General features: G+C 38.5%; 2 protein-coding genes across 4 annotated transcripts in view; both read left to right on the top strand.

The window, feature by feature from the left end:
- EXD1 (exonuclease 3'-5' domain containing 1) overlaps window positions 1–14,434 on the top strand; it is a 29,442-nt gene extending 15,008 nt beyond the window's left edge. For all 3 annotated transcript variants that reach the window (XM_034417820.3, XM_034417819.3, XM_034417821.3), the window contains exons 5-12: window positions 484–590; window positions 5,818–5,885; window positions 10,404–10,490; window positions 10,949–11,053; window positions 11,387–11,467; window positions 11,811–11,954; window positions 12,372–12,563; window positions 13,751–14,434. In XM_034417820.3, the coding sequence (XP_034273711.2) occupies window positions 484–590; window positions 5,818–5,885; window positions 10,404–10,490; window positions 10,949–11,053; window positions 11,387–11,467; window positions 11,811–11,954; window positions 12,372–12,563; window positions 13,751–14,044 (1,078 nt within the window). In that variant the 3' untranslated portion in view covers window positions 14,045–14,434. The remainder of the gene's footprint in view (window positions 1–483; window positions 591–5,817; window positions 5,886–10,403; window positions 10,491–10,948; window positions 11,054–11,386; window positions 11,468–11,810; window positions 11,955–12,371; window positions 12,564–13,750) is intronic.
- Window positions 14,435–18,792: 4,358 nt separating this feature from the next.
- The window catches only part of INO80 (INO80 complex ATPase subunit), a 56,026-nt gene continuing 50,281 nt past the window's right edge, over window positions 18,793–24,537 (top strand). The window contains exon 1 of the mRNA XM_034417826.2: window positions 18,793–19,339. The gene's annotated coding sequence lies outside the window, so the exon portion shown is untranslated. The remainder of the gene's footprint in view (window positions 19,340–24,537) is intronic.

Here is a 24,537-nt window from a genome sequence, read left to right as displayed (position 1 = left end):
TTGAAACTGCCATTTACTTCCCGAATGTTATGTTTTTCAAAATTTTGTAAGATATAACTAAGAAAATTATAGGCCATTTATTTTACATTTCTTTGTCTTTGGGCAAAGTCTATACATGTGTTAAGGTGGAATTCCTTAGATCTAGCTTTTCTGCTCCATTACCGGCTAGCCATGCCTCAGGTGCTGCCTTATTTGATGCATTAAAGTTCTTTCTTATCATAATCTTTATGATTGAGCTTGCCTTTGGTAATGCATTCAGCTAAAGCTAAAACCCTTTTTTTTCCTTTTGAATGACATTTGAGTAATTAGCTATAAAGCAATATTTAAAGAACAGTTAACATCTGCAGCCAAAAGTATATTTGATTAAAAAAAAACCTCATTACTGTATGTAAAACAGTTTTGTTTGGGTAGGCTAAAATGTAACCAGTATCCTGCCAGCAATTTTACTTTTATTAAACAAAATTCAAATAATATCTTCTGCAGGGAATTTCCACTTACTAAGTTATCTGAAATCGACCAAGGATCACTGCTGGATCAAAGCACCCATAGAGCTAATGTTGTTTCCCCAATGAGCCAGCAACTCTGTTTGGGTAATGTTAAGTTTTAATTTCCTGGTAATTATCAAAAATTCATGTTAGTACTTAATTTGTAAATCATTTATGTCCTGCACAATGCATAAACATTCACAGAATGGGGTGGCAAATGATAAAATGTATGTGATGACAATGACATGCAAATGTAGGGGTAGAAATATGTAATGACAGCATTTGTCTGAGGATATTACCTTTGTTTTGTCAATTTGGCTTTATTATGGTTCACTGAGGAGATTGCTGATACCTCTTCTACTATCATCTTAGTGTTTAGAAACCCCTAGAACCATCCAAGATCACATATTACTGAAATTTGGTGGCAAACCTCTAAATGACAAAATTAGGTTTTCCTCACATTTGTCAGGAAGAAACAATTATTAAGTTTTTGATGGACTAAAATGTCTCAACAGGTAGCAACATCTAGCCAACCCTGTCTGATCTTGAAAAAAAGTTCCTGTCAGGTTTTATTCCAACCATTACTTAAGAATTAGTCTGTGGAGATTCCAGGACACAGCTCTTTGATTAGCTAATTGATTAGATAATTAGCTAATTCTAAATATTAGAAAAGTTGACATTAGAAAAGAAAGCTAGCAATGAATAGCTATAAACCTAAAGCCATTTGGCCCCCTTTCTTTTTTCCAGTCTGTCCTCAGGTTAAAATTTTATATCTCTTTTTATGTCCCTAAATACTACTATGGACCAGAATGAGACCTGGTTGATTTTCAGTTGAAGGAACAATTGATGTTTGTGAACTATTATGGTAATAGGTCTATGAAGTCTCAGGCTCTTTGAATCTGGCTTGTCCTCACAACTAAATTGGCTTAGATCTGGTCTCATTTAATGAAAGAGCACAAGTAAATCCCAAGGTTACAGGGCGGATGGGGAAGCTGAAAAAGGGAAAACCATTTTTGAATTGCCACCAAAAGCATCACATTGATAAAGAGTATATAGCCATCAAATGTTGATTTCAACTCAAGGAAGCCTTTAACTTTAGGCTTATTATGCCTAGAAAAGCTTAACTAAGAAACTAGAAAAAGCAGAAAAATGGAGAAGTACAGAATCCAATTAGCACATACTTGGCCTCTTTTTTCCTAGTCATATTGCAAATATGATCTTTCATATAACCTTTTGAAGTTCAACTTTCTTTTTCTTCAAGAGACATACATTGCATTCACATATTTCTAAAAGGCATGTCGGGTTTTCCATTTTTTGAAATATCTTATTTATCTACACAAATACTGTGTTTCCCCGAAAATAAGACCCTGTCTTATATTTTTTTGAACCCTGAAAAAAGTGCTTGGCCTTATTTTCAAGATGGTTTTATTATTTTGGGGCATGTGGAGCAAGACGGGGCTCCTCTTGCCATCTTACCTGATTTCCAGCTCTATCTCCCTAACCCTGACCAGAGGAAATGGTGGGGACCAGCTGCGCATGCAGTTAAATATTTTCAGGGAGGTCTTATTTTAAGGGAGATCTTATTGTGGGAGGGGGCTTATTTTAACGCATGCGCTTAAAAGCCCGATTGGGCTTATTATCTGGGGAGGTCTTATTTTCAGGGAAACAGGGTAATATATTTACATAGATACATATGCTGCAATAATGTGCTCAGATTTCCAGGAGTTTACAATAATAATCCAATATTTAAACTAAAACACCAATACCTTAACAATACATTTTATCAATACTGATAATACATATGTATCATTCCTCAAATACTTGCTGAAAAACTTTATTTTTACTAGCTTCTAGAAGGCTATTGAGATTGCTGCTGAATTGACCTCAGGTGAAAGCTTTCTGTATTGTAACATAGGAGCTGCAACAGAAAATAGAAAAAAGACATGAGGTTCTACTGTCTTATTATCTCTCTATTGGTGACTATTCATACATTTTGTTGGGGAGAATACACTGAGTGAATTGATCCCCCGTGGACTGTCCAAATATTATAATACAGAACTAATACATGTGCTAAAGAATGCTTTATTGTAAGCTTTATCATAGGGTGGATTTTGATGGCAGAAACAGAAGTGGTTCTTTGTTTATCTTCAGTTCTTGAGCTAACATGGCATGAGGCCAGGTTTTTGAGGAACCACTTCTCCCCGATGACATCTCTCCATCCCATCAGGTGCAGCAGAAGAGGCTTGTTGAAGGTTTTGTCCACTTGAGAATGTCATCTGCTGGGACCCAGGAGATGGGCCATTCTGCTGCTGCACCCTGTGTATGGAACAACACTTCTCCCAAAGTCATGTTGATGATTATTCCAGGAAAGCCAGAAAACCTGTTTTGTCTTCTGACTCCAGGGATCAGAGAGTGGTGCAGAGCTCATAAAATGGCTATACTGTTCTTGAGTATCTATGTTCTTCGGGTAACTTCCTCTAAGACTTTTAATTCTTAACTAAACAACCCATGAACTGTTGGCTCATCCTTTCAGAATTTTTTTTTTACCTAAATCAAGAAGTAAAATGACAACGGGCAGGCACAAAAGCAGTGGGAATAGAAGTGTCAGGCCCCCAAAACAAAGAATGTTGATTCTTTCTTACTTTTCTTTACTGTTCCACACCTATAGACAGAAACATGCAAACTGAAAACTGAAGCACCCTACTATCTATATCACGCCTAAACTCTGATAAGTTTTAGGGAGGGGCTATCCTCATCCACTTGGTCTCACACAAACTATCTGAACTGAACTGCTTCTTCTTCCTCTGGAATGTACTCCTTTCCTCCTGGGAATCCTGGCCACAACATATCATCACGGGGTGACTTCTGATTTCCTACTGGCTTCCGCATTGATTTTGTTTCTGGGAAAGCTGACAGGGAGCATCAAAAAATCATGATCACATGACCTCAGATGACAGCGGTGATGCTGCAGTGGCAATAACTTGATGTGAAGATGCTTGAAATTTTAGTTACATGATAGAAAATAGAATAGAATAGAATAGAATAGAATAGAATAGAATAGAATAGAATAGAATAGAATAGAATAATAGAATATTGGCCAAATGTTATTGGACACACAAGGAATTTCTCTTGGTGCCTATGCTCTCAGTGTATATAAAAGAAAAGATACGTACATCAAGAATCATAAGGTACAACATTTAATGATAGGGTACAAATAAGCAATCAGGAAACAATATAAATTGTAAGGATACAAGTAACAAAATTACAGTCATAAGTGGAAGGAGATGGGTGGTGGGAACAATGAAAAGATTAATAGTAATACAGATTTAGTAAATAGTTTGACAGTGTTGAGGGAATTATTTGTTTAGCAGAGTGATGGCGTTCGGGAAAAAACTGTTCTTGTGTCTAGTTGTCTTGGTGTACAGTGCTCTATAGCGTCGTTTTGAGGATAGGAGTTGAAACAGTTTATGTCAGGATGTGAGAGGTCTGTAAATATTTTCACAGCCCTCTTTTTGACTCGTGCAGTATACAGGTCCTCAATGGAAGGCAGGTTGGTAGCAATTGTTTTTTCTGCAGTTCTAATTATCCTCAGTCTGTGTCTTCACATGGAAGTAATAAGTCCTGGATTTTGGACACATAGTATAAGATAATGGGCTTGAGTCCCAGATTTAGTATGCATTCTATAAATTAGTGGATTTGAGTTACCTTGATTCAGATGTTTGCACAATGATACTCGGTTTGGGCTTATTGAAGGTTGCAAACAAACAAACAAAGTGTTTTGGTAGTATATATGCTTTTATTGTTTGTATGGCTTTTTAATTTTGGGGGGTACTGTTTATGTTTTATTTGTAAACTTCCTAGAGTCATGAATGTAAGATGGGCAACTGTATAAGTTGAATATATAAGTAAATATCTCAAATATTAACTTCATATTAGCATATGTCCATCTGAGCAAAAGAGGACATTGATTTTCAACTACCATGGCTTCTAATGTATACTATTAAGTGTAGGATTGGAACCTAAAATAGTAGTTTTTAAAAACAGGAAAAAGCAAAGATATATTTAATCTTATTTATAAGCATAGAGCTCCATTTGTAACTGAAGAAAGATATAACGTGTTCCTGTACAACCACCCATAATAACTCAAATAACAAAACATATTTATTAAAATAGTTCATAGATGTATGGATTAATAATAGAGCCAAATGGAATCTTTGTGTACAAAAACTGTATATTAGAAAGCATTAATTTATTTAGCAGATGAGGAGAACATGACAAAAGAGAAATAAACATATACACACAATCCACATAATTATGTTCAAAACTTCTGTGGGAATACGGCAGTGGCCTCATAACTGAATGTCCAATTCAGTTATTCAGACTGCCTCTGGCATTGTTTTGTGCTGGTCTTCTAGGGAACCAGAGAATGCATGTTGTGGGCAATCTTGCACAATATGTTTAATAGTATGTATATCAGCACCACAAACAAACAAGGGGAATCTTTCTATCCCTCTTGATATAGGGCAGAAGCACTTCTTCCAGTATTACAGCTAATTCTGTTCAATTTTGTCCAGAAAGAGTGAGGCAGGTCAAAACCAGGTGGCTTGGTTGAGAGATCACCAATGATCAGGCTACAAGAAGCTAGCTTGGACCATTCCTTTCTCCAGGCATTCTGGGGGTTAAACTGGGTAGTTAAACTGGGGGTTAAACTGGGTAGATGCCAAGTGAATTGCTGTTTTCCATGCTGGCCTATGGGATTTCAATCTTGAGATAAACCCTGCATTGTGCTGGTGAATAAGGATGGCCTTGTTGTTCAGCATCCTTGACCAGAGCTGAAGGAGAGCTTGTTGTCTTATAACATGGGGCCGGTATGATATTGCTAAATACTGGTAGTCAGTGCACAGGAGTGGAATGCAACATTCCAGAGATGATACACATTGTCTGGTGGAGTTAGACATCAACCATTTGGGTGTGGGCGCTGTTAAGCCACATGCTGGCACAATATTCAGCTGTGGAATAAAGCAAACCAATATTAGGAATGAGGTTTAATTTGAGGGATTCTTTATCTTGTTAAGTGGCTAGCAAAATACTGCTTACCAAAAATCCTATTGAATAATTTGGTCTTCGAGGCATCGTATGTGAGGATGCTTTGAAAAAGCACATTTACTGTCTAAACCAGCTTTATCTTGATTGGTTTGATTTATTAATCTTAGTATATCTATTCTTGTAAAGGAAGAAGCAACATATATATTTGGAAAGTACTTTAGGAGATTATATAGTGATTACAGGTAAAGTTAACACTTTCAGAGGTTGTTTTAATTTTTTATTACAGATGAAGATAGCGGGGAAGACATAGAATATATTGTTATTAATCAATTCCAGAAGACATTTGGTTCTGCTGTAAGTAGTTGCTTCTTCTCAAGGGTATTTTTATTATTTTGCTATATCCCAGGAGTCTTAAACTCAAATCAAAGAGCCTTGATAGTACAGTGGTTTAGTGCACCCTGTTATTAACACAGCTGCCTGCAATTTCTGCTGGTTCGAATCTCTCCAAGGCTCAAGGTTGACTCAGCCTTCCATCCTTTCTAAGGTAGGTGAAATGAGGACCCAGTTGTAGGGGCAATAAGCTGACTTTGTATAAAATATACAAAAGAATGAAGGCTATTGCTTAATGCACTGTAAGTCGCCCTGAGTCTCCGGAGAAGGGTGGCATATAAATCAAATTTAAAAAAAAAATAAAATCATCCTGAGTACCTCAAGAGGATTTGTTCCAGGGCTGCAATAGTGAAGTCCTTTTATATGTTGATATAAAAATCTTAAGTTAAAAAAATAGGGAAAATAGCATTATATGTTTTAAAATGTAAATTTCTTATGCTGAAAAAATCACAACAAAAAAAATCCAATTTAGAATTTTCTACTATAATTAATGGAGAAGCATAGTTGTTTATGGTTTTGAATATTTGAGCCTAAATATGGTAACCAAATTATTCCAGTCTTCTCTCTCCTCCAGATCACCTAATCAGGATCCAAAATTCAAACAATCCACTGACTCAGAAAATTGTATTGGGATAGAAATTTTGATTCCTTGTTCATAAAATGCTTTGGTAGACTTGCCTTGTTGCAGACCAAGAGAAAACTGAAGTGTGCCTTCAGAGATCTAAAATTAAGATCTGATGGAGATGAGGAGAGAGAAAAAAGGAGCTGCCATCTTGCTAGCAGCAGAGAGAATAGGAAATTTCTTACTCAGTGCACACATAGCAGGGGAAGTGACTGCTAGAAATAGGTTGCAGCTTGCCAGTTTAACCAAGCACTATAGATCATCGTCTGAGAAGAAACAGGTCTGTTTCTGGGCAGGGCAGGCTAAGGAGCAGCTGAATTCCTAACTTCAGTGTCATCACAGCTAAAGCATGGCCTGCTCCCATAGTCACCACCCCTCTTTATGGCTTTAAAGTGAAAAGTGTAGCTCTGTATCCAGGCAGGGCAAATTGAAGAGTAGTTGCACTCTGAGTCCTAAATTAAGGTTCTAGTGATGCCCTCATCTGGAGCTTGGTATGCAGCTGTCCTTTGGTCAGTCACATTTGAGTGGAGAGCTACCTTAGGGAGCATGCATTGGAAATGGTGAAATCAGCATGCTCTCCTTCTAGTCATTACTCTTCTGCTCTTCTGAACAACTATTTCAAAGAGTCATGGAATCTTCCTGAACAGTGGCAAAATCTGTATTGAATTCTCCTATATTGCAACTTCTCCATTTCCAGCAGAAGAATCCTTCAATGGATCAAAGTTTTCTTCTCCATACCCCTCACCTCCAAAAGGTTGTCATATTTGTGGAGCTAAATTAAGAATAAACCCAGTGGATATAAGATGACCCTGGGCACTATGTATGGCACACTTTTTAATTGCTTATAGTGTGTGCTCTCTGAGCTTGGTTGTTTTCTTGCAGACATTTTATTACCAAACTAGGTAACATTATCAGTATTAGAAGGGAGTGAAATTTGCTCTCATTTTATATACTAATACCTTGCCTTGTCAATGTTGGTGGGAGCAGTCTAGGTGGTTTCTTCATTAGGCTGTTGTTTACTGTTCTTATTTGGTGGTTTCTTGATTGGAACATGGTTTACTTCTTGATTGTTGATCTAGTGTTAATCTTGGTGTTAATCTCTAATCTAGATGTTCATTGCTGGTGAGGTGTTTTGGTCTTGTTTTCTTTTCTGTTGTTCTCTTTTGAATGAGATATAGATGTTGTTTATCTGATGGATAAATTGATAGATTCCAGATGGAGCTTGGGCCATTTCCTGAGACTTTAGCTCACAACTCAACTGAAGACCTGGTGGCAGCCTGGGATAGGATGGCCACTGGTGCTTTGGATCGGGTTGTGCCTTTGCGGCCTATGACCCGGCGTCGAAATCGCTCGGCTCCTTGGTTTTCCAAGGAGCTGAGGGAAATGAAGCGCTGGAAAAGACGCCTGGAGAGTAGTTGGAGAGCCAGTCGTTCCGAATCTGACCAAACACTGGTGAGGTCTCATATTAAGACCGACTTAGTGGCGATAGCAGCGGCAAAGTATAACTATTTTTCGGCTGTTATTGCATCGGCAGAAAATCGCCCAGCCACCTTGTTTAGGGTGACCCGCTCCCTCCTCAACCTGAGAGCTCGGGAAGACCCCTTACAAGGTCGAGCTGAGGATTTTGCACAATATCTGCACGATAAAATCGCTCAAATTTGGGAAGGTTTGGACTCTAACTGGGTGGGTTCAGACGGGATGATGGAGGCAGGTCTTGAAGATGTTATTTGGGATGGGTTTGACCCTGTAACCCCTGAAGACGTGGACAGATTACTGGGGAAGTTGAACCCGACCACATGTTTATTGGACTCGTGCCCCTCCTAGTTAGTACTGGCTTCCCGAGAGGTCACACAAGGCTGGCTCCAGAGAATTATAAACGCTTCTTTGAGTGAGGGTTTCTTGCCTTCCGCCCTGAAAGAGGCGGTGGTGAGGCCCCTCCTCAAGAAGCCGTCTCTGGGCCCGGCTGTATTAGCAAACTACAGTCCAGTCTCCAACCTTCGCTTTTTGGAAAAGGTTGTTGAGAGTGTGGTAGCACAACAACTCCCGCAGTATCTGGATGAAACTGTCTACCTAGATCCGTTCCAGTCCGGCTCCAGGCCTGGTTACAGCACTGAAATGGCATTGGTCGCATTGGTTGATGATCTGTGGAGGGCTCGGGACGGGTTGTTCCTCTGTTCTGGTCCTGTTAGACCTCTCAGCGGCTTATGTGAAGCCGCTGGGTGAGCTCATCCGTGGTTTTGGGGTACAGTGTCATCTTTACGCTGATAATACTCAGCTGTACATCTCCACCCCAATGATGCCCTTGCAGTGATGTCCCAGTGCCTCGAAGCCATGCAGATCTGGATGGGGAGAAATAGGCTCCGACTCAATCCTTCCAAGACCGAGTGGCTATGGCTGCCGGTGTCCCAATATAGCCAGCTGAAACCATCGTTGACTATTGGGGGCAAGTCATTGGCCCCCACAGAGAAGGCTCGCAACTTGGGTGTCCTCCTGGACACGCGGCTGTCTTTAGAAGAACATATGACAGCCATGGCCAGGGGAGCTTTCTATCGGGTTTGCCTGATTCGCCAGTTGCGCCCCTTTCTAGATCAGGACTCCTTACGCACAGTCACTCATGCCCTCGTCACTTCCCGACTGGACTACTGTAATGCTCTCTACATTGGGCTATCCTTGAGGTGCACCCGGAGGCTCCAACTGGTCCAGAATGCAGCCGCGCGGGTGATTATGGGAACGACATGGGGCTCACATGTAACACCTCTCCTACGCGAGCTGCATTGGCTCCTGGTGGTCTTCCGAGTGCGCTTCAAGGTGTTGGTTCTTACCTTTAAAGTGCTCCATGTCTTAGGACCTGGGTACCTACGAGATCACCTTCTGCAACCAATAAGCTCCCACCAACCAGTATGCTCCCACAGAATGGGCCTCCTCAGGGTGCCATCAGTAAAGCAATGTCGGCTGGTGGTTCCCAGGAGAGCCTTCTTTGTGGGGGCACCTGCCCTAAGGAACAGGATATCCCCAGGGATACGAATGATCCCAGATCTCCGTACTTTCCGCCGTGCCTTGAAGACCTTTCTATTTCACCAAGCTGGACTGGCATAAATTTTCAGTTTATCTAAATTCTACGCTGAGGATCTTAATTGATGAGCCAAATCGGTTTAATTATTTTAAATTATTTTTATTTCACATTATATGTATGTTATTCTGATTGTTCACCGCCCTGAGTCCTTCGGGAGAAGGGCGGTATAAAAATAAAATAAAATAAAATAAAATAAAATAAAATAAAATAAAATAAAATAAAATAATAAAATAATAAAATAAAATAAAATAAAATAATAAAATAATAAAATAAAATAAAATAATAATAAAATAATAAAATAAAATAAAATAAAATAAAATAATAAAATAAAATAAAATAATAAAATAAAATAAAATAAAATAAAATAAAATAAAATTTCTATGTGCCTGTTGATGGATGATTTGTCTGAGTGCCAGGCTTTTAGAAATTCTCTAGCATTTTGGATTAGGTTTGGTCGAAGATGCTCACAATTTCCCAGTTGAAATTATGATTAAGACTGTCCATATGTTGTGAAATGAAGGGATTTTCATCATGTTTTCTGACTGCTAGTTCGTTTTCATGAAAGTCATCTATGTACCGATCTGCCTAGAATTTATAGCACTCTCACACGTATAACCCAAAATATGGATCTGGTATGTAGATGACATTGTTACACACTGTACTTATAAAATCTTTTTTATCTTCCTACATTTAATGATGCAGTTTAACACTGTATACAAAAACTAATTTCATGTTGTTTTACATGTCTTCCATATTCTGCTGCTATATTTTTTTGTTTCCTTATTAGATGATGCACATCAAAAATCAAAGTGTATGTAGTATAGCAGCAGAGGGTGTCAATTTGTGTCGGCATGGAAAACTTTCTTGGTTACAAGTAAGAATGAACAATATGCCTTACAATTTGGAATATAAATGTAAAAAATTATGGTAGTTCTTTAGCAAAAATAGTCTAAAAATAATATATATATATATATATCTTTGTCTTTCAGTGCAGTTCCTCATTTTTGCTGTTTTGTATTTTATATTTTGCTGTTTTTATATCTGGTGCCCTTTATAGAATTCTCAGTTTCTATAGAGTACTAGGTATTTGGGGTTGTAATTTGCTTTGAAACATCAAGATATTATGGAAGGTGTTAGTTAGAAGCTATCCATATCAGATGCATCAATTGAAATGAACAAACATATTGCCACTGTGACATCTTTAGACTTAAGATGTCAAAAATATACTCTAACCATATTCTAGTATTAATATTTGAATTACAGCAGATTAATAATTTTGTTCTTTTCTGTATGTATTTACTGTATGTTCTTTTCTGTATGTATTTACTTTAGGTTGCAACAAAACGTCAGGTTTTCTTATTTGATATTTTTGTTTTGGGAGCTCAAGTGTTCAAGAATGGACTACAAATGATACTGGAGGACCAGAATATTTTGAAAGTATGTATCTATGTTTTAGGTTGGGCGATTGAAGAGGTGGAAGCAAGGTCTACAGTAACAACACCTCTTTAATTCAGTGTGAGACTTCAGCAAAGGTTACAGTAACACAGCTCCCTTTATATACCTTGCCGGCCAGGGAGCTGACCAATCACAATTGACCAATTAACATTTAAACTTCCCACCAAAACTATATACATAACACTATGTAAAACAGATATCCAATAACATATAGTGAGGAAACATGAAATTGTGTTTTTTAAAAAGCCAAAAAATGTCTTACTTTTATTATATTCCTTGATCAAAATTATCTTGCTTTTTCTTCATATTTCTTAGGTTATCCATGATTGTCGTTGGCTTTCAGATTGTCTTTCTCACCAGTATGGAATTGTGCTGTCCAATGTCTTTGATACACAGGTAGCTTGTCAAATACTCTTGTATGTAACCATATTTGAAGGGAAGTAGCTTAATATGCTACTCCATAATGTTTTAGCTGAAATGTATCTGTCCTTAATAATGCATAAAACATTCCATACAACTTAAGTTTCTCAGTCAAGATATTTACAACTGTATAACAGCCTTTTATTGCCTTTCTATTTCCTAATAATATATCACCGATTTGCTGAAAAATATTCTTAAATCTACAAAAATCTGTTTGTTGGATTAATATTAAAATGATAATGACAGAAGAATATCAATATTCTATATTCAGGTTTCTTTTTGTAAACTACAGAAGTGACTTTCACTTTTTCTCTGATAGGTTGCTGATGTATTACAGTTCTCAATGGAAACAGGTGGCTACCTTCCACATAGGGTCAGCACTTTACAAGAGTGTTTAATGCGATATTTGAGGCTGCCTGACAAATGCGTTTCTTTTTTTGAATACAAACAGCAAGCAATGGAGGTGAGATGGCTCTGATGGCATCATGGTGTGAGTTGAAGGAAATCAGATCTGCTTGTAGCCCGTTATCTATTTTATACCTTTCTAAAGTTGCAATAGAAATTATGTCTAAAATAGCATATACTTAATACTTATCCTAAATACTAATCCATGATTTTTCTTTCATTTGGTACTGAGCTAAATGTTGCAGATAACAAGGTAGAATTTATGTGCGAAATATTTTGTAGCCCTTCCAAATGAAATGGTTCTTTGCTGTTAGACCAGGGCCGTCAAACTCCCGGCCCAAAGGGGAAAAAAAGTCCTGATGTGTCACATGATGCTGCCATGACGACATGAGTTTGACACCCCTGTATTAGACTATACCTGCAATTCTACTAACAAGGCAGTTTTGAGGAATACCCCAAAAATACTGTTTTGTAGGAAGATCCTGAGGTCTGGTTTCTGCGACCCCTTCCACCTGTATTGTTGAATATATTAGCCCTGGAAACGGTGTATCTCCTACCTCTCCGTTTGCTGCTGCTTGGTGAAATTATGTCTGATTTAACAACATTAGTGGATAGTTACTTGAATTCATTTCGGCAAGGATCTGCAGATCCCCTGGGGAGCATCAAGGTAAATTCAATCTCAATTATACACTGTTGGGTAGGATCATCTAATTTATTAATGCTATTATCTACTAACTACTAAAGTACTTTATTGGCACTGTACCCTGCATTAGTAAAGATTTTTTTTTATAAAAAAAACCTTTGCTATCATTCTGTTTTAATTATGTGGAAGTATGGCAGTTGCAAAACTTCATAACATGCTTTACATTTTATTGCGAGAGAAGACACAAAGCTCATTGAGTTGGATGTTAGTATTCATATTAATTCAGAATTTTCATTCAGCAGAACATGTACATTAAAATTTTATTATTCATTCTTCCTACTATATTTAATTGTGAAAATAATATTTGTTTTATCTATATTTCTTATTTTATTACATATCATTTTAGGGCATTAGCAAAAGAGAAAGTTCATTAACATTAAATAAAATGTAATAGTAGTAAGTTAAATCAATAAAAATTGATGCCAAATAATGTTAATATCTAAAATATCAAATAAAACTGGAAGTAAGTCAAATCAAATATCAAAATAATAGTAGTATTGGAACTGGTACAACTCCTGTTTTTAGAATAGAATTCTTTATTGGCCAGGTATGAATGGACACACAAAGAATTTGTCTCCAGTGCATAAGCTCTCAGCGTACATACAAGCAACAAGTGATATTTTAATGTATCTAATGATCAGTGGCTTAATATTTTTGGGAATCCTAGTGAATTTCATATTGAAAATATGCAGTAAATACTCAGTGTGTACAAAGGATTCAAAACAGGTAGTCTGCAAACAGCTGCAGCTTTGAACTTTGCTTATACATGTGCATCCATGCAAACCTCATTTTAATGCTGGGATAGAAAGCCTGGCTGTATGTGGCCAAACACATGTCAATAATCATGTGTGAAGTTTTTCAAAGAACAGAGCTGATTTAATGTTTTGAAAATAGGGCTTTAAACATACTTTGCCGATTACCTTTGTCAAATAACTTGCACAGCCCTAGTAAAATCCCCTCAAACATAAATATTATTCAAACATTATAGAAAATATTTAAAAAATTCCTTGAAGAAATGAGGGAACTTCTGAATTCAGTGCAAAGTGCTGTATTCTTCATATTTACCTCATTCATCAATAAAACATAGCACTTCAAAGAAATGATGATAATCAAGTGCTGCTCTCATTTGTTTGTGTTCCTGTGTTAATCAGATATCTTCTATGGAGTTACCAGAAGAGCTACGACAACTGGCAGATCTTTATAACCTCCGAAGACAAACTGCAGTGCAAAAGTTCCAGCTCAATGAGGAAGGTTTCCTTATCAGAGGAATGGGGGCAATAAGAAGAAAAAAGGCAGAGAATGAACCATATCCTAAAACATACTGTCCCGGTTCTGATACTCGGGGCAATTATAAAAAAGAAGATATATATAACCATGATAACCAAAAGCCCATAGTTAGCAATGATGAGATAGACTCTAAAATGGAAAGGGGACATTTCATGTAAACTGATATTGGAAGAGACTAAAACAAAGGGGAAAATAACCACAAAGAAAGTTCATTTTTTTCCAGAAAAAAAATGAGGTAGCTCTTCTTCAGCTCTGAGAAGCTTCTTGGATGAGAAGCGAAACATCTTCAAAGAAAAAACAGAAAGTCCAGTTGCCTATTGAAAAAAGCACCTTTGGGACAACCATGACCTGGATGACTGAGAATTTCCATAGATACCATATCAATTTTCTTTCTATAATCTATTCTGTCTAATTTTCAGAAAACATGACATGAGATTTTTTTCCTTCAGTAAAACAATTTGAAAGTTCAGTTTAAAATAAAACTTTAGATTAATTGTGAAAGTCTTTGTGTAGAATGGATATAGTAATAAAATTGCTTATTTCTAGGAGGATAGTGCAATGGATGGACTATGTGTTATTGTGTGCAGTCTCTCTTTTAAAAGACCTGGATCTCTCACTCCTTATTGGGACTAGCCTTGGAGAAAGGAGCCAAACCAGACTGTGTTGCCCAGCTGCAGATCCTGTAGCCAGCACAAAAGAGTACCAGGGTTGATGGCATCAAAGGCTGCTGAGAGGTCAAGGAGAGCAAGGATGATTGTACTACTCCCATCCCGCTTTCACCAAACAACAAGAGTGTAACCGGGCCTGAATCCTGATTGAAAGGGGTCCAGATAATCCCTTTCATAGTCAGGAAATAATATAGATTGTTCTTATTTAACAACTGCTTATACAGTGATAACTTGCAACCAATCTTCAAATTTGAAAATCCCTGCAAGTCTATAAAGCAAAGAAAAGCTGAAGAAAGATCATAAGCACAGAAGTGCTTTCATTTAGCCAACCCCATCACTTAATCATTGCCAGCCCCAACTATGTTCACTAAATGAGGACTACTTGTAGCAGGATGTTTTTAGCTACAATGCTATCAATGACCAATGATCAATTAGACTTCAAGACAGTCCTCTAATGTCACAATTATTCATCTTTATGCTCTAACCCAGGGGTGTCAAACTGGATTTCTTCGCGGGCCAGATTAGCATTGTTCTCGGCAGGATGGGACAGATACCTTCTGCAGCACCCTGCCAGCCCACACCTCGTGCCCTGTTTTGGCTGGCAGAGTGCTGCAGGAGGCCGTCCAGGCTAAAAACAGGGTGCTGGGGGGGGCGCCCCCCCCATCCCCATTTTGGCTGCCAGAGGCCTTTGTTACTTCCTGGCCAGCCCCGCAGGCCAGATTTAGGTACCCTGTGGGCCAGATCCAGCCCGCGGGCCTTGAGTTTGACACCCCTGCTCTAACCTCTAATGCAAAAGAAAAGGAAATCATTGAGTTTTATGGTCAAGTTCAAATTGATATTGATAAGAGATGAGAAAAACATCAATCTGATTAAGCTATCGAGCTTGAAACTATAAATTATTTGCAGGTCTAGTAATGAAACTCAATGAGCACAGTAAAAATGTGATAAGATTAAAGAAGATTAAAGAAGTACAGGTACAATAAGATCAACTATCAATGGTAAAGGAACGAGTAATCAAACAATACTGTATACTACACTAGAACTTTGCAAAGTAACATTGATGGCATTAGAAAATATATTTGCATGCTGCAGTGTGTCTTTTGTACAAAGAATCATGCAGAAAATAGTTCTTACTTGGTTGCACTACGCAGGCTAAAGTTGGAATTTGAAGAAGCAGGGTAGAAAGATTACTGACACTTTTGAATATTGATTTGTAGAAGATTCAAAAATACCAAGATAGCCAATAATCCAATGAATCTCAGAATAAATCAAATGACTATTCTCTGTTGAGGAACAAATATAAAATCTTACACAATATTCTATTGTAAGCCACATAGCCACACATCTGGCAGGACCCAGATGGCTTTCTTTGGTGGCTCCTTCCCTTCGGAATATCATCTCCGCAGAGATTAGACCAGCCTCCACTTTGAAATTCTTTTGCGAGGCCCTGAAGACCTGGTTTGCCGAGCCTGTTGTAGGTTGCTACTGGTTTGCCCTGGACTAGGTGAACTGGTGGTGGCAGTGTGCGCCTATGAGCAAACCAGTAGCGACCGAAATTGAAACCCACTACTGGATGGAGCCCATCAAGTGGCTTGCTTGAGTGCTTGTCACCATGTGTGTGTGTGTGTTATTGTTTTATTCTTTTTATATTGGGTTTTTTATTGTTGTAGCCAGCCAGAGTCACTGAAAGCGAGTGAGTGAGTGATTAGTCATGTAACAATAGCAATAGCACTCAGACTTATATACCAACCCATGTTTTACAGCACTCTCTGGGCAGTTTATAATGTCAGCATATTGCCCCCAACAATCTGGGTCCTCATTTTACCAACCTTGGAAAGATGGAAGTCTGAGTCAACCTTGAGCTTGTCAGGATCGAACACCAGGCTGTGGGCAGAGTTAGCCTACAATACTGCATTCTAACCACTGTGCCACCAGGGCTCCTATAAATTCTCTAAATAAATAAAAATATGTGAGATAAGCAGCTAAATAAATTCAGTAAATAAAATGACCAAGCTCAAATTAACATGCTTTCAACACAACTACATGGAAGGAAGCACACAGTGGGGTACCACAAGGTTCTGTCTTAGGCCCAGTACTCTTAAACATCTTCATAAACCATTTAGATGAAAAGCTAGAAGGGGAATTCATTAAATTTGCAGACAAGACAAAGCTGGGGGGAATGGCCAACCCTTTTACGTTATAGGCTCAAGAAAGATCTTGACACACTTGAACATGGGGCTCTATCCAACAAAATGCAATTCAGTGGTGAGAAAAGTAAAGTTTTACATTTAGGCAAGAAAAAGCAAAGCACCTGACTCAACAGCAATAACTGTGAGAGGGAACTCATGACCACTTTTAAGTATGAGCCAGCAATGTGCTCCAGCTGTCAAAAAGGCTAATGCAGTCTTAAGCTGCATCAAGGGATAGTATCAAGATCATGTGAAGTGTTACTACTGCTTTATACTGCTTTGGTAAGCTCATACTTGGAATACTGTGTCCAGTTTTGATCACAATACAAAAAATGATGTTGAGACGCTAGAAAGAGTACAAAGAGCAATAAATATGATAAGGCAACTGGAGGCTAAAGCATATAATGAATGGTTGCAAGAATTGGGTATGCCTAGTCTAATAAAGAGAAGAACTAGGGATGACATGATAGCAGTCTATTAATATTTGAGAGGCAGTTACAAAGAACAGGGAGTCAACCTATTCTCCAAAGCACCTGAGGGCAGGGCAAGAAGTAACAGATGGAAGCTTATTAAGGAGAGATCCAACCTAGAACTAAGGAGAAATTTCCTGTCAGTGAGAATAATTAATCAATGGACCAACTTGCCTGTGGAAGTTGTCAGTGCTCTATCCTAAGGTTTTAAAGAAAAGATTGGACAGCCCTTAGTCCTGGATGGTATAGTCAAGCCTCCTGCTTAAGCAGGGGGTTGGACTGAGACCTCCAGTGTCCCTTCCAATTCTCTTCTTCTGTAATTCATTAAAACTAGCTCTGAGAAATCTATAATGTGAAAGATAGAAGGAAGAGTCAGCATCAAGGCAGATAAATTTGATTATAAAGGCAGTGGTTGCACTTGGGACCCAAGGGCCCCAGTTGCAGACCAAGCATCTTAGAGAAGGGTCTACCTCCTGACATCAATTTTATGGCACATCAGTAATTTGGGATTTATTCATCTTTCCTGTAATGATATACCCCTTATTAGTTTCAAGGCATATAATGATGACACATCCAAGGCAAAACCAGACAGCCAATTTGGTACTAGACTAGAAATTGGGATACTTTGAAGTATTAGTGCACCTTGGGCATGAAGCCAGCTAGGTGACTTTACTCCAGTCACTTTGTCTCTGTCCAGAAAAGGCAAAAGCAAATCACTTCTGAAAATGTTACCTAGAAAGCTGCAGGGACTTATCCAAGCAAATGCCAATACAGGTAATCCTCGACTAACGACCACAATTGGGCCCAAAATTTATGTTGTTAAGTGAGTTTTGTCCTATTTTACAACTTTTGTTGCCGCAGTTGTTAAGTGAATCCCTGCAGTTGATAAGTTAGTAACCTGGTTGTTAAGTGAATCTGGCTTCCCCATTGACTTCGCTTGTCAGGTGGTTGCAAAAAGTGATCACATGACCCTGGGACGCTGCGTCAGTTGCCAAGCATCTGAATTTTGATCACATGACCATGGGGATGCTACAAAGGTTGTAACTGTGAAAAACAGTCATGTCACTTTTTTCAGTGCCATTGTAACTTTGAACGGGCACTAAATGAACTGTTGTAAATCGAGGACTACCTGTAGTCAAGACTGACTTGAACACACCCAAAAAATCCCCAAAACTACTTTAGAGAGTCTCCGCTGGAATCCTTAAAATGAAAATAATATTGCAGTTTTCCCCAATTCTTTAAAAAACAAATCTTAATGCTGACTTGGAACACGCAGTCAGAAAAAATAAATTTAAAGCACAAAGGTGTGTTTTCCGACACATTTAAACTCTAAAGTAGCCATCTAGAGCCATTGGCAAGTGACAATGCTAGGAAAAAGGCCCGATTTTAACGTATCTGAAAGGGCGGTGAAGGTTTTTGAAGGTGTTCGTAGGCCTACTGTCCACATAACGGGGACTTAATTACCCTAATCAAAGTTGAGGCCTATCTGGGCCCGCAACTACTTTTTATGCCTAGCTAAGATTAGGAGAAACAATACGTCACTTCCAGGGAGCTCCCGTTGGAACAGCAGTCTCGCGACGCTTTCCTTGAGCTTCGCGCGAGAACTGCTAACTCACGCTAGTTTCTAGGAGCCGAAAGCACTCGGCAATTTCCGTCACTCTCAGACTCAACCAATCGAGTGATACGCGAATCGTTTCTGGATTACTTCTTTTGGGTTCTGTACGGGGACCGAGCACGGGATATGAACTTAAGGTCCTCATGAAAGTTGCGGCGAAGCCCATTGGGGAATGTCGGCGTGTCTCTGCTCAGAGCACTAGCTGCGGGTGCCGCTTTCGATTATTCTGGCCTGGCTATGGCGCCTCTCCTCCCCCCCGCCATGGCTCCCCGTGTCCCTGCTCCTCTCCTCTCAGTGAGCGAAAGTGGCCGCCGCCGCCGTCCCAGCGCCCGCAGCCGCCGCCTCCTTCTCAGCAGCAATAGCGCGGCCGCCATCTTGTCGAAGCAGAAGTCGAAGGCGCCGCGGCAGGACACAGGCAGCGCCAACGCAGCAAGGGGCGAGAGGCCGGGAGGGAAAAGCGGGGCGGACAACTCAAGACCTACTCTCGGCCTAAGCCGAGCTACGCACGCAGGTGAGGCGCCGTGATTCGCGGGCCCGGGGCAGGTGGCAGCAAAGCGGGGACCCGTTAGACCAGGCCGCGGGATCAGCCCCCGTCCGACCACTCCTTCACAGTCCCCCGGCAGGCGCCCCGGCGGCCGGGCCTACTCTTAAAGGGACAGGATGTTGCCTTGTGGGGGGGGGGGAGACAACCCGCCAGTGGGGAGGGTGCTGTACTCCGGGGGTCTCCCCCTCCCCCCTCCCCCAAAAGGCTTCCGCACGGCGAGGGAGGTTCCTCAGGCGATGCTTCGCTACCTTCTGGCCTCGGGCAGCATGCGGTGTGTGTGTGTGTGTGTGTGTTGGTCACACCCAGTCCACGGTCACACGTGCGCACCTTGCTTGCTCAAAGCCTGGCAGTCGAAAACGAGGAAGCTGCCCGGCCTGATCAGTGCCCTTGTCTTAAGTTACGCGATTTCTAGTTGTGGGAATACTTGGGAGAGAGAAACTCATGTTGGTATGTTGAATGAATCTGAGATCCAGGTACGGCCGTTTATCAAGGATAAAAATCCAAGAGCATGGAGTGTCAATGTGCATCTTTGTCACCTTAATCAGAAAAATCTATCTCTGTGTGTGTGTGTATGTGTGTGTGTATGTATATATATATATTTATATATACACACACACACACACATACACACACACACATCTATCTATCTATCTATCTATCTATCTATCTATCTATCTATCTATCTATCTATCTATCTATCTATCTATCTATCTATCTATCTTAACCAAGATATATTTAAAAAGTGCTTCTTCATGGAATATATCACACCAATAAGATGATGCTTTAGTTTAGTGGCTTTTGGCATTGATTGTTGTGCCAAAGGTCTGATCTTTAATGTTATCCTACAAACTAATAGACCTTTAAAACCTTTAGCAATTTTTGCCTCTCGGAATTAAGCTTTGTATAATTTTTTTTTTAATTAAATGTACGAGTTGACCAAACGCTGCAGTGAAACATACAGCTCAGTAGAGGTGATCACTTTTTTAACCCCTTCTTTGCATGCATGGTCTGCATATCAGATAAATTCTTGTGGTAAGTTGATTTGTAGGGCTTGAGTGTTTCTGATCTTTAAACAGATTTGAGATTGTGAAATGTTAAGGTACAATTAGTAAAGCTGCACTTGAGAAATTATTTGGAAAAAGGTGATTCGGAATGCCTGGAGTGCAAACTCAGCACTGTGAACTCAAAAAAAGATGTGGTTGCATCATAGAATTACAGAAAGGTACTCAAGTTTTTGTTCCCATGTTCTCCAAAGCACATTTTCTGAATTGTTTCCCAAGTCTTCCACAGATTTAATAAAATGTTTATTTGCTTTAATAAAATCCTTCATAATATTAAATCAATTTTATTTTGATTAAGCACTGAAGCACCTTATTCAGTGATGTTGAATTAGAAATGTTGTTTGGGATGTGATGTTTTATATGATAATTTTAAAAAAATCTGTGCGTAAGATGTATTTACTACCAGAGTGTTATTCCTTAACTAGATATTCTTCTACATGATTGACATGTACATTGGTCATATATCAATGCATATTTATTTATTTTTATTATTTATATCCTGTCTTTATTATTTTTAGAACTAATTCAAGACAGTGAACATAGCCAACACACTTTACTCCTATTTTCCCAAGAAAGCATACCAAACATTTGTGATTATGTCTAACTATCCAACTAACAAAACACTGGTGTTTTTTCCTCAAAACCTGAATGACTTTTGAGAATACTGAAAAGGAAATGCATTAATTCATTATTATGCTTGTTACTTTTCCAGTTACATATAAGGTTTTGGTTGAGTTATTCCTTTTTCAAATATGCTGTTTTGCCTTTTTTAATTTTTTGAATACCGGAGTTATTAGAGGTATGAAAAGCACAAGGGAAAATAATGTTTCTTAGAAACCCTTGTACACAACCAAGGGAGATGGGTGGCCCTTATAAATCATAAAATTTAATAAAAATAAATATTAAATATTAATATTTTATTCTGAACTCATAAAATGGTTAAATGTGAAAGAAATTGAGCTGTTTTTAAAAATACATCAAATAAAAAATTCTCTTAACATAAAAGAGAAGTTGGCTTTTTAGAAATAGAGCTCCAATTTTTAGAAATTCATGAAGTTAAGAAAAAAAAGAATCTAAAATGTAGAAATGCCAGCATTTCATATGCAGAAAATGAGAGTGATTATACAACTTTTCTTTGTTGCAGAATGTGTTTTTAGAAGCTTTTTCCCTTTCTCAGTGTTCTAAAATTAATGTATTTCATGAAGAGTTTTATCATAACATTGATGGAGTTTTGTTTGCATTTTTAACTTTGCCTACCTGCTTCTATTAAACATCAAAAAATAGAAAGGTGACATATTACTCAGAATTCAGCAACCATGCATATATTTTCATTTTTCCTAAATTTTCAGGTTCTTCCCCCAAATTCTTTTAGCAATATTATCATTTCTGGAAATTTTAAAAATCCATGATTGAACACAATTGAATGCATTTCTGATCATGAGTTAGGGTAGGAATTAGATGCTTTGCAGCATGCTGTTTGTTGAGTCTTGTAGTTTTCCTTTCCTGAACCTATGCTAGACTTAAAGTAGAAAGTCACATTGTCCAAATAATATTTTATATAAATTCTGTCAAAGTATTACAAGCTTTTGAATATTTTAGATATGGTGCTGACTGTAATCCATGATGTAACACTGGCCTGCCATGATGTCATCCAAAATATAAGTTGTACAGATAGTTTGTGATTCAGCATATTGCACAATCATGTTTTGTGCTGATATGTGGTGCCAACACCACTCATGATTTATAATTTAGCCTGTCATAAGAAAGTAGAAAATTGAGTTCCCTGAGTAAAGTATGGTTGAGGTTTCTATGTATATAATCCTAGTGCAACTACAAATACAAATGGCCATATGCTGCTATGGGCCGTTGTCATTAGTGTAGTTAAAATGCTATATATACCTAGCAATAAAAGATAAACATACCTACTTTAATTAAAATAGCAGCACTGACACATTTCCTTGGCAATACAATCAACTTAAAACAGTTACTGTAGCTTGATATTTTACCCAAAGCTATAATTTGCAATAAATCAGTCAATGCAAGATAATGATGGACTGTATTTGTAATGTCACCTATGTCTCCTCCTTCCTCCACCATAATATTCTCACCTGCAGCTTCAGAGATCCTGTTGGGTTCTTAATACAAGTACAATGTTAAGCATGCATGCACAGTAGCATTCTCTACAGGTGGTTCAAATATTTTTGGATTAAAAACATGAATCATTTATACAAATGATTGAAAAGTGGATGCGCAAAGCATAGAATTTCAATTAAAATAAATAATGATCTCTAGTGCTTACTTTAGAAGACAGAAATGCATTGGAGAAGAGTAGTTTTCAGTACATTGTAGGATATTGCTTATATTAAGATAGATGCTTTTTGTCAGGGATGGGAAGAGGAATTGCTTATTGGAAGTTACAGTAAGCTCAAACAACAACTTTGTTACTTGCCTTCTTAGGTCAAAGAAAATGAATGTTGTTATATTTCCCATAACAATTGCTTATTTGTCTTATGTGTTTGGAACATGTTAATTAACTGCCAGAATGCAAAAATCCTATATTGACTATCAATTCTTTCCAGTGGGAAAAAAAAAGAAGCAAATTTAATATGCCTTTAGAACCCAAGCCTTGTACTCTTAGGAAGAACCTTGTTTAACTAAGTTCCAACCCCATTATTTATCTGTAGTTGCTTGCCATTGTGCTTAGTCTCCTTCATCTTATTCAGCTATGACTGACACACTTATCTGACTTGTTCCAAATATGTTGATGACCTATGACATGTGCGCGTGCCCCCCCGCACATGCCCCGCACATGTGCGTGGGCCCGTGCATGCGTGACAGATCCAAAGACCAGCTGGCTGGCAGGAGGCACACGCACACGCACAGCAGAGCTAAACTGGCACGACAGCTCACGTGCCATGAGAGGGAGTGCTGAATGCCACCTCTGGCACACGTGCCATAGGTTCACCATCATGGACCTATGAGAAGGCAGCAAAAATCAGAGCTTTCCATATTTCTTTGCTGTTACCTAGATTTTTGGATCAAATTTTGTGTCTCTGGTTTACACATCCTATGCCATAACATTGTTTTCTTTACTTTTGCTTAGGTTTAACATGTTAGTAAACCCACTCACTTATATCTAAAACCTGATTTTTGAGTTATAACATTAGATTACGTTAGATTAACGTGCCAATTATGATTTATTCGCTGTGCAAACCCAACTAGAAAGCAAGTATCTGGATTTATTTATTGTGCTAATGATTCATTGGTATACAATTTACAGAATAAATTGCATTTTGCTGCATTTATTCAGCAAAATGCAATTTATTCCATAAACAGAAGTTAGCTGAAAACCAAACAAATTATATTATGGCCTAATATAACCAAGTCAGCCCATAGCAAGGGCATTCATGGGGAGAGTCAGCAAAATCTGATGGGAATTATGACTGCTATATTGATGTCTGGCCCTTTTGTATCTGTACTGAGGTCACATGCACATAAAAGGGATGGCAGCATGGAAACTTCCAGCCTAATATGGCTTCCATATTCTAATAGGGCTTTGATTGTGTACCATCTTCATTTTTCTGATTATCCATCTCTGTGTGCACAGTGATAGCTCCTAGTATTTCAAAATTTCTCTTTACAAAAACATTTTTAGCATACATTTCAGTTTGTTGTAGAAACAAAATTATGAAAGTGAACAGTTTTCAGTTCCTGCTGTGCCATGGCCAAGTCTGCTCAATTCTCTGAAACTTCAAGTTTTGGTGCATATATCTATAGGTTTGGATTCTGCAGGATGAACGCCTCTTTATTGACAGTTATAGACAATAATTATCACACTGGTCCAGTTAGGGGTTATTAGATAGAGGTTTTTCAATTTCCCAGTCTAGGGGAAGTCCAAAGACACCTAGCCCCTTCCATGCCTAAGGAGGGACTAGCACCTGGGGGGACATGGCGCCTGCTTCAGCACCTTAACCACTATTTTTATGTTGTTCAGTCACTAAGTCGTGTTCGACTCTTCTTCATAGGGTGCCAGGACTGCCTCTACTGTACTGTAGTTTGCCCAAATTAATGTACAGTGCATCGATGGCACTATCTAACTGTCTC

Source organism: Pantherophis guttatus, chromosome 1 (genome assembly GCF_059756535.1).
Source record: "Pantherophis guttatus breed Tessera chromosome 1, ASM5975653v1, whole genome shotgun sequence".
In the NCBI taxonomy this organism is placed as follows: Eukaryota; Metazoa; Chordata; class Lepidosauria; order Squamata; family Colubridae; genus Pantherophis; species Pantherophis guttatus.
This window is presented reverse-complemented; position numbering and strand designations above follow the sequence as displayed.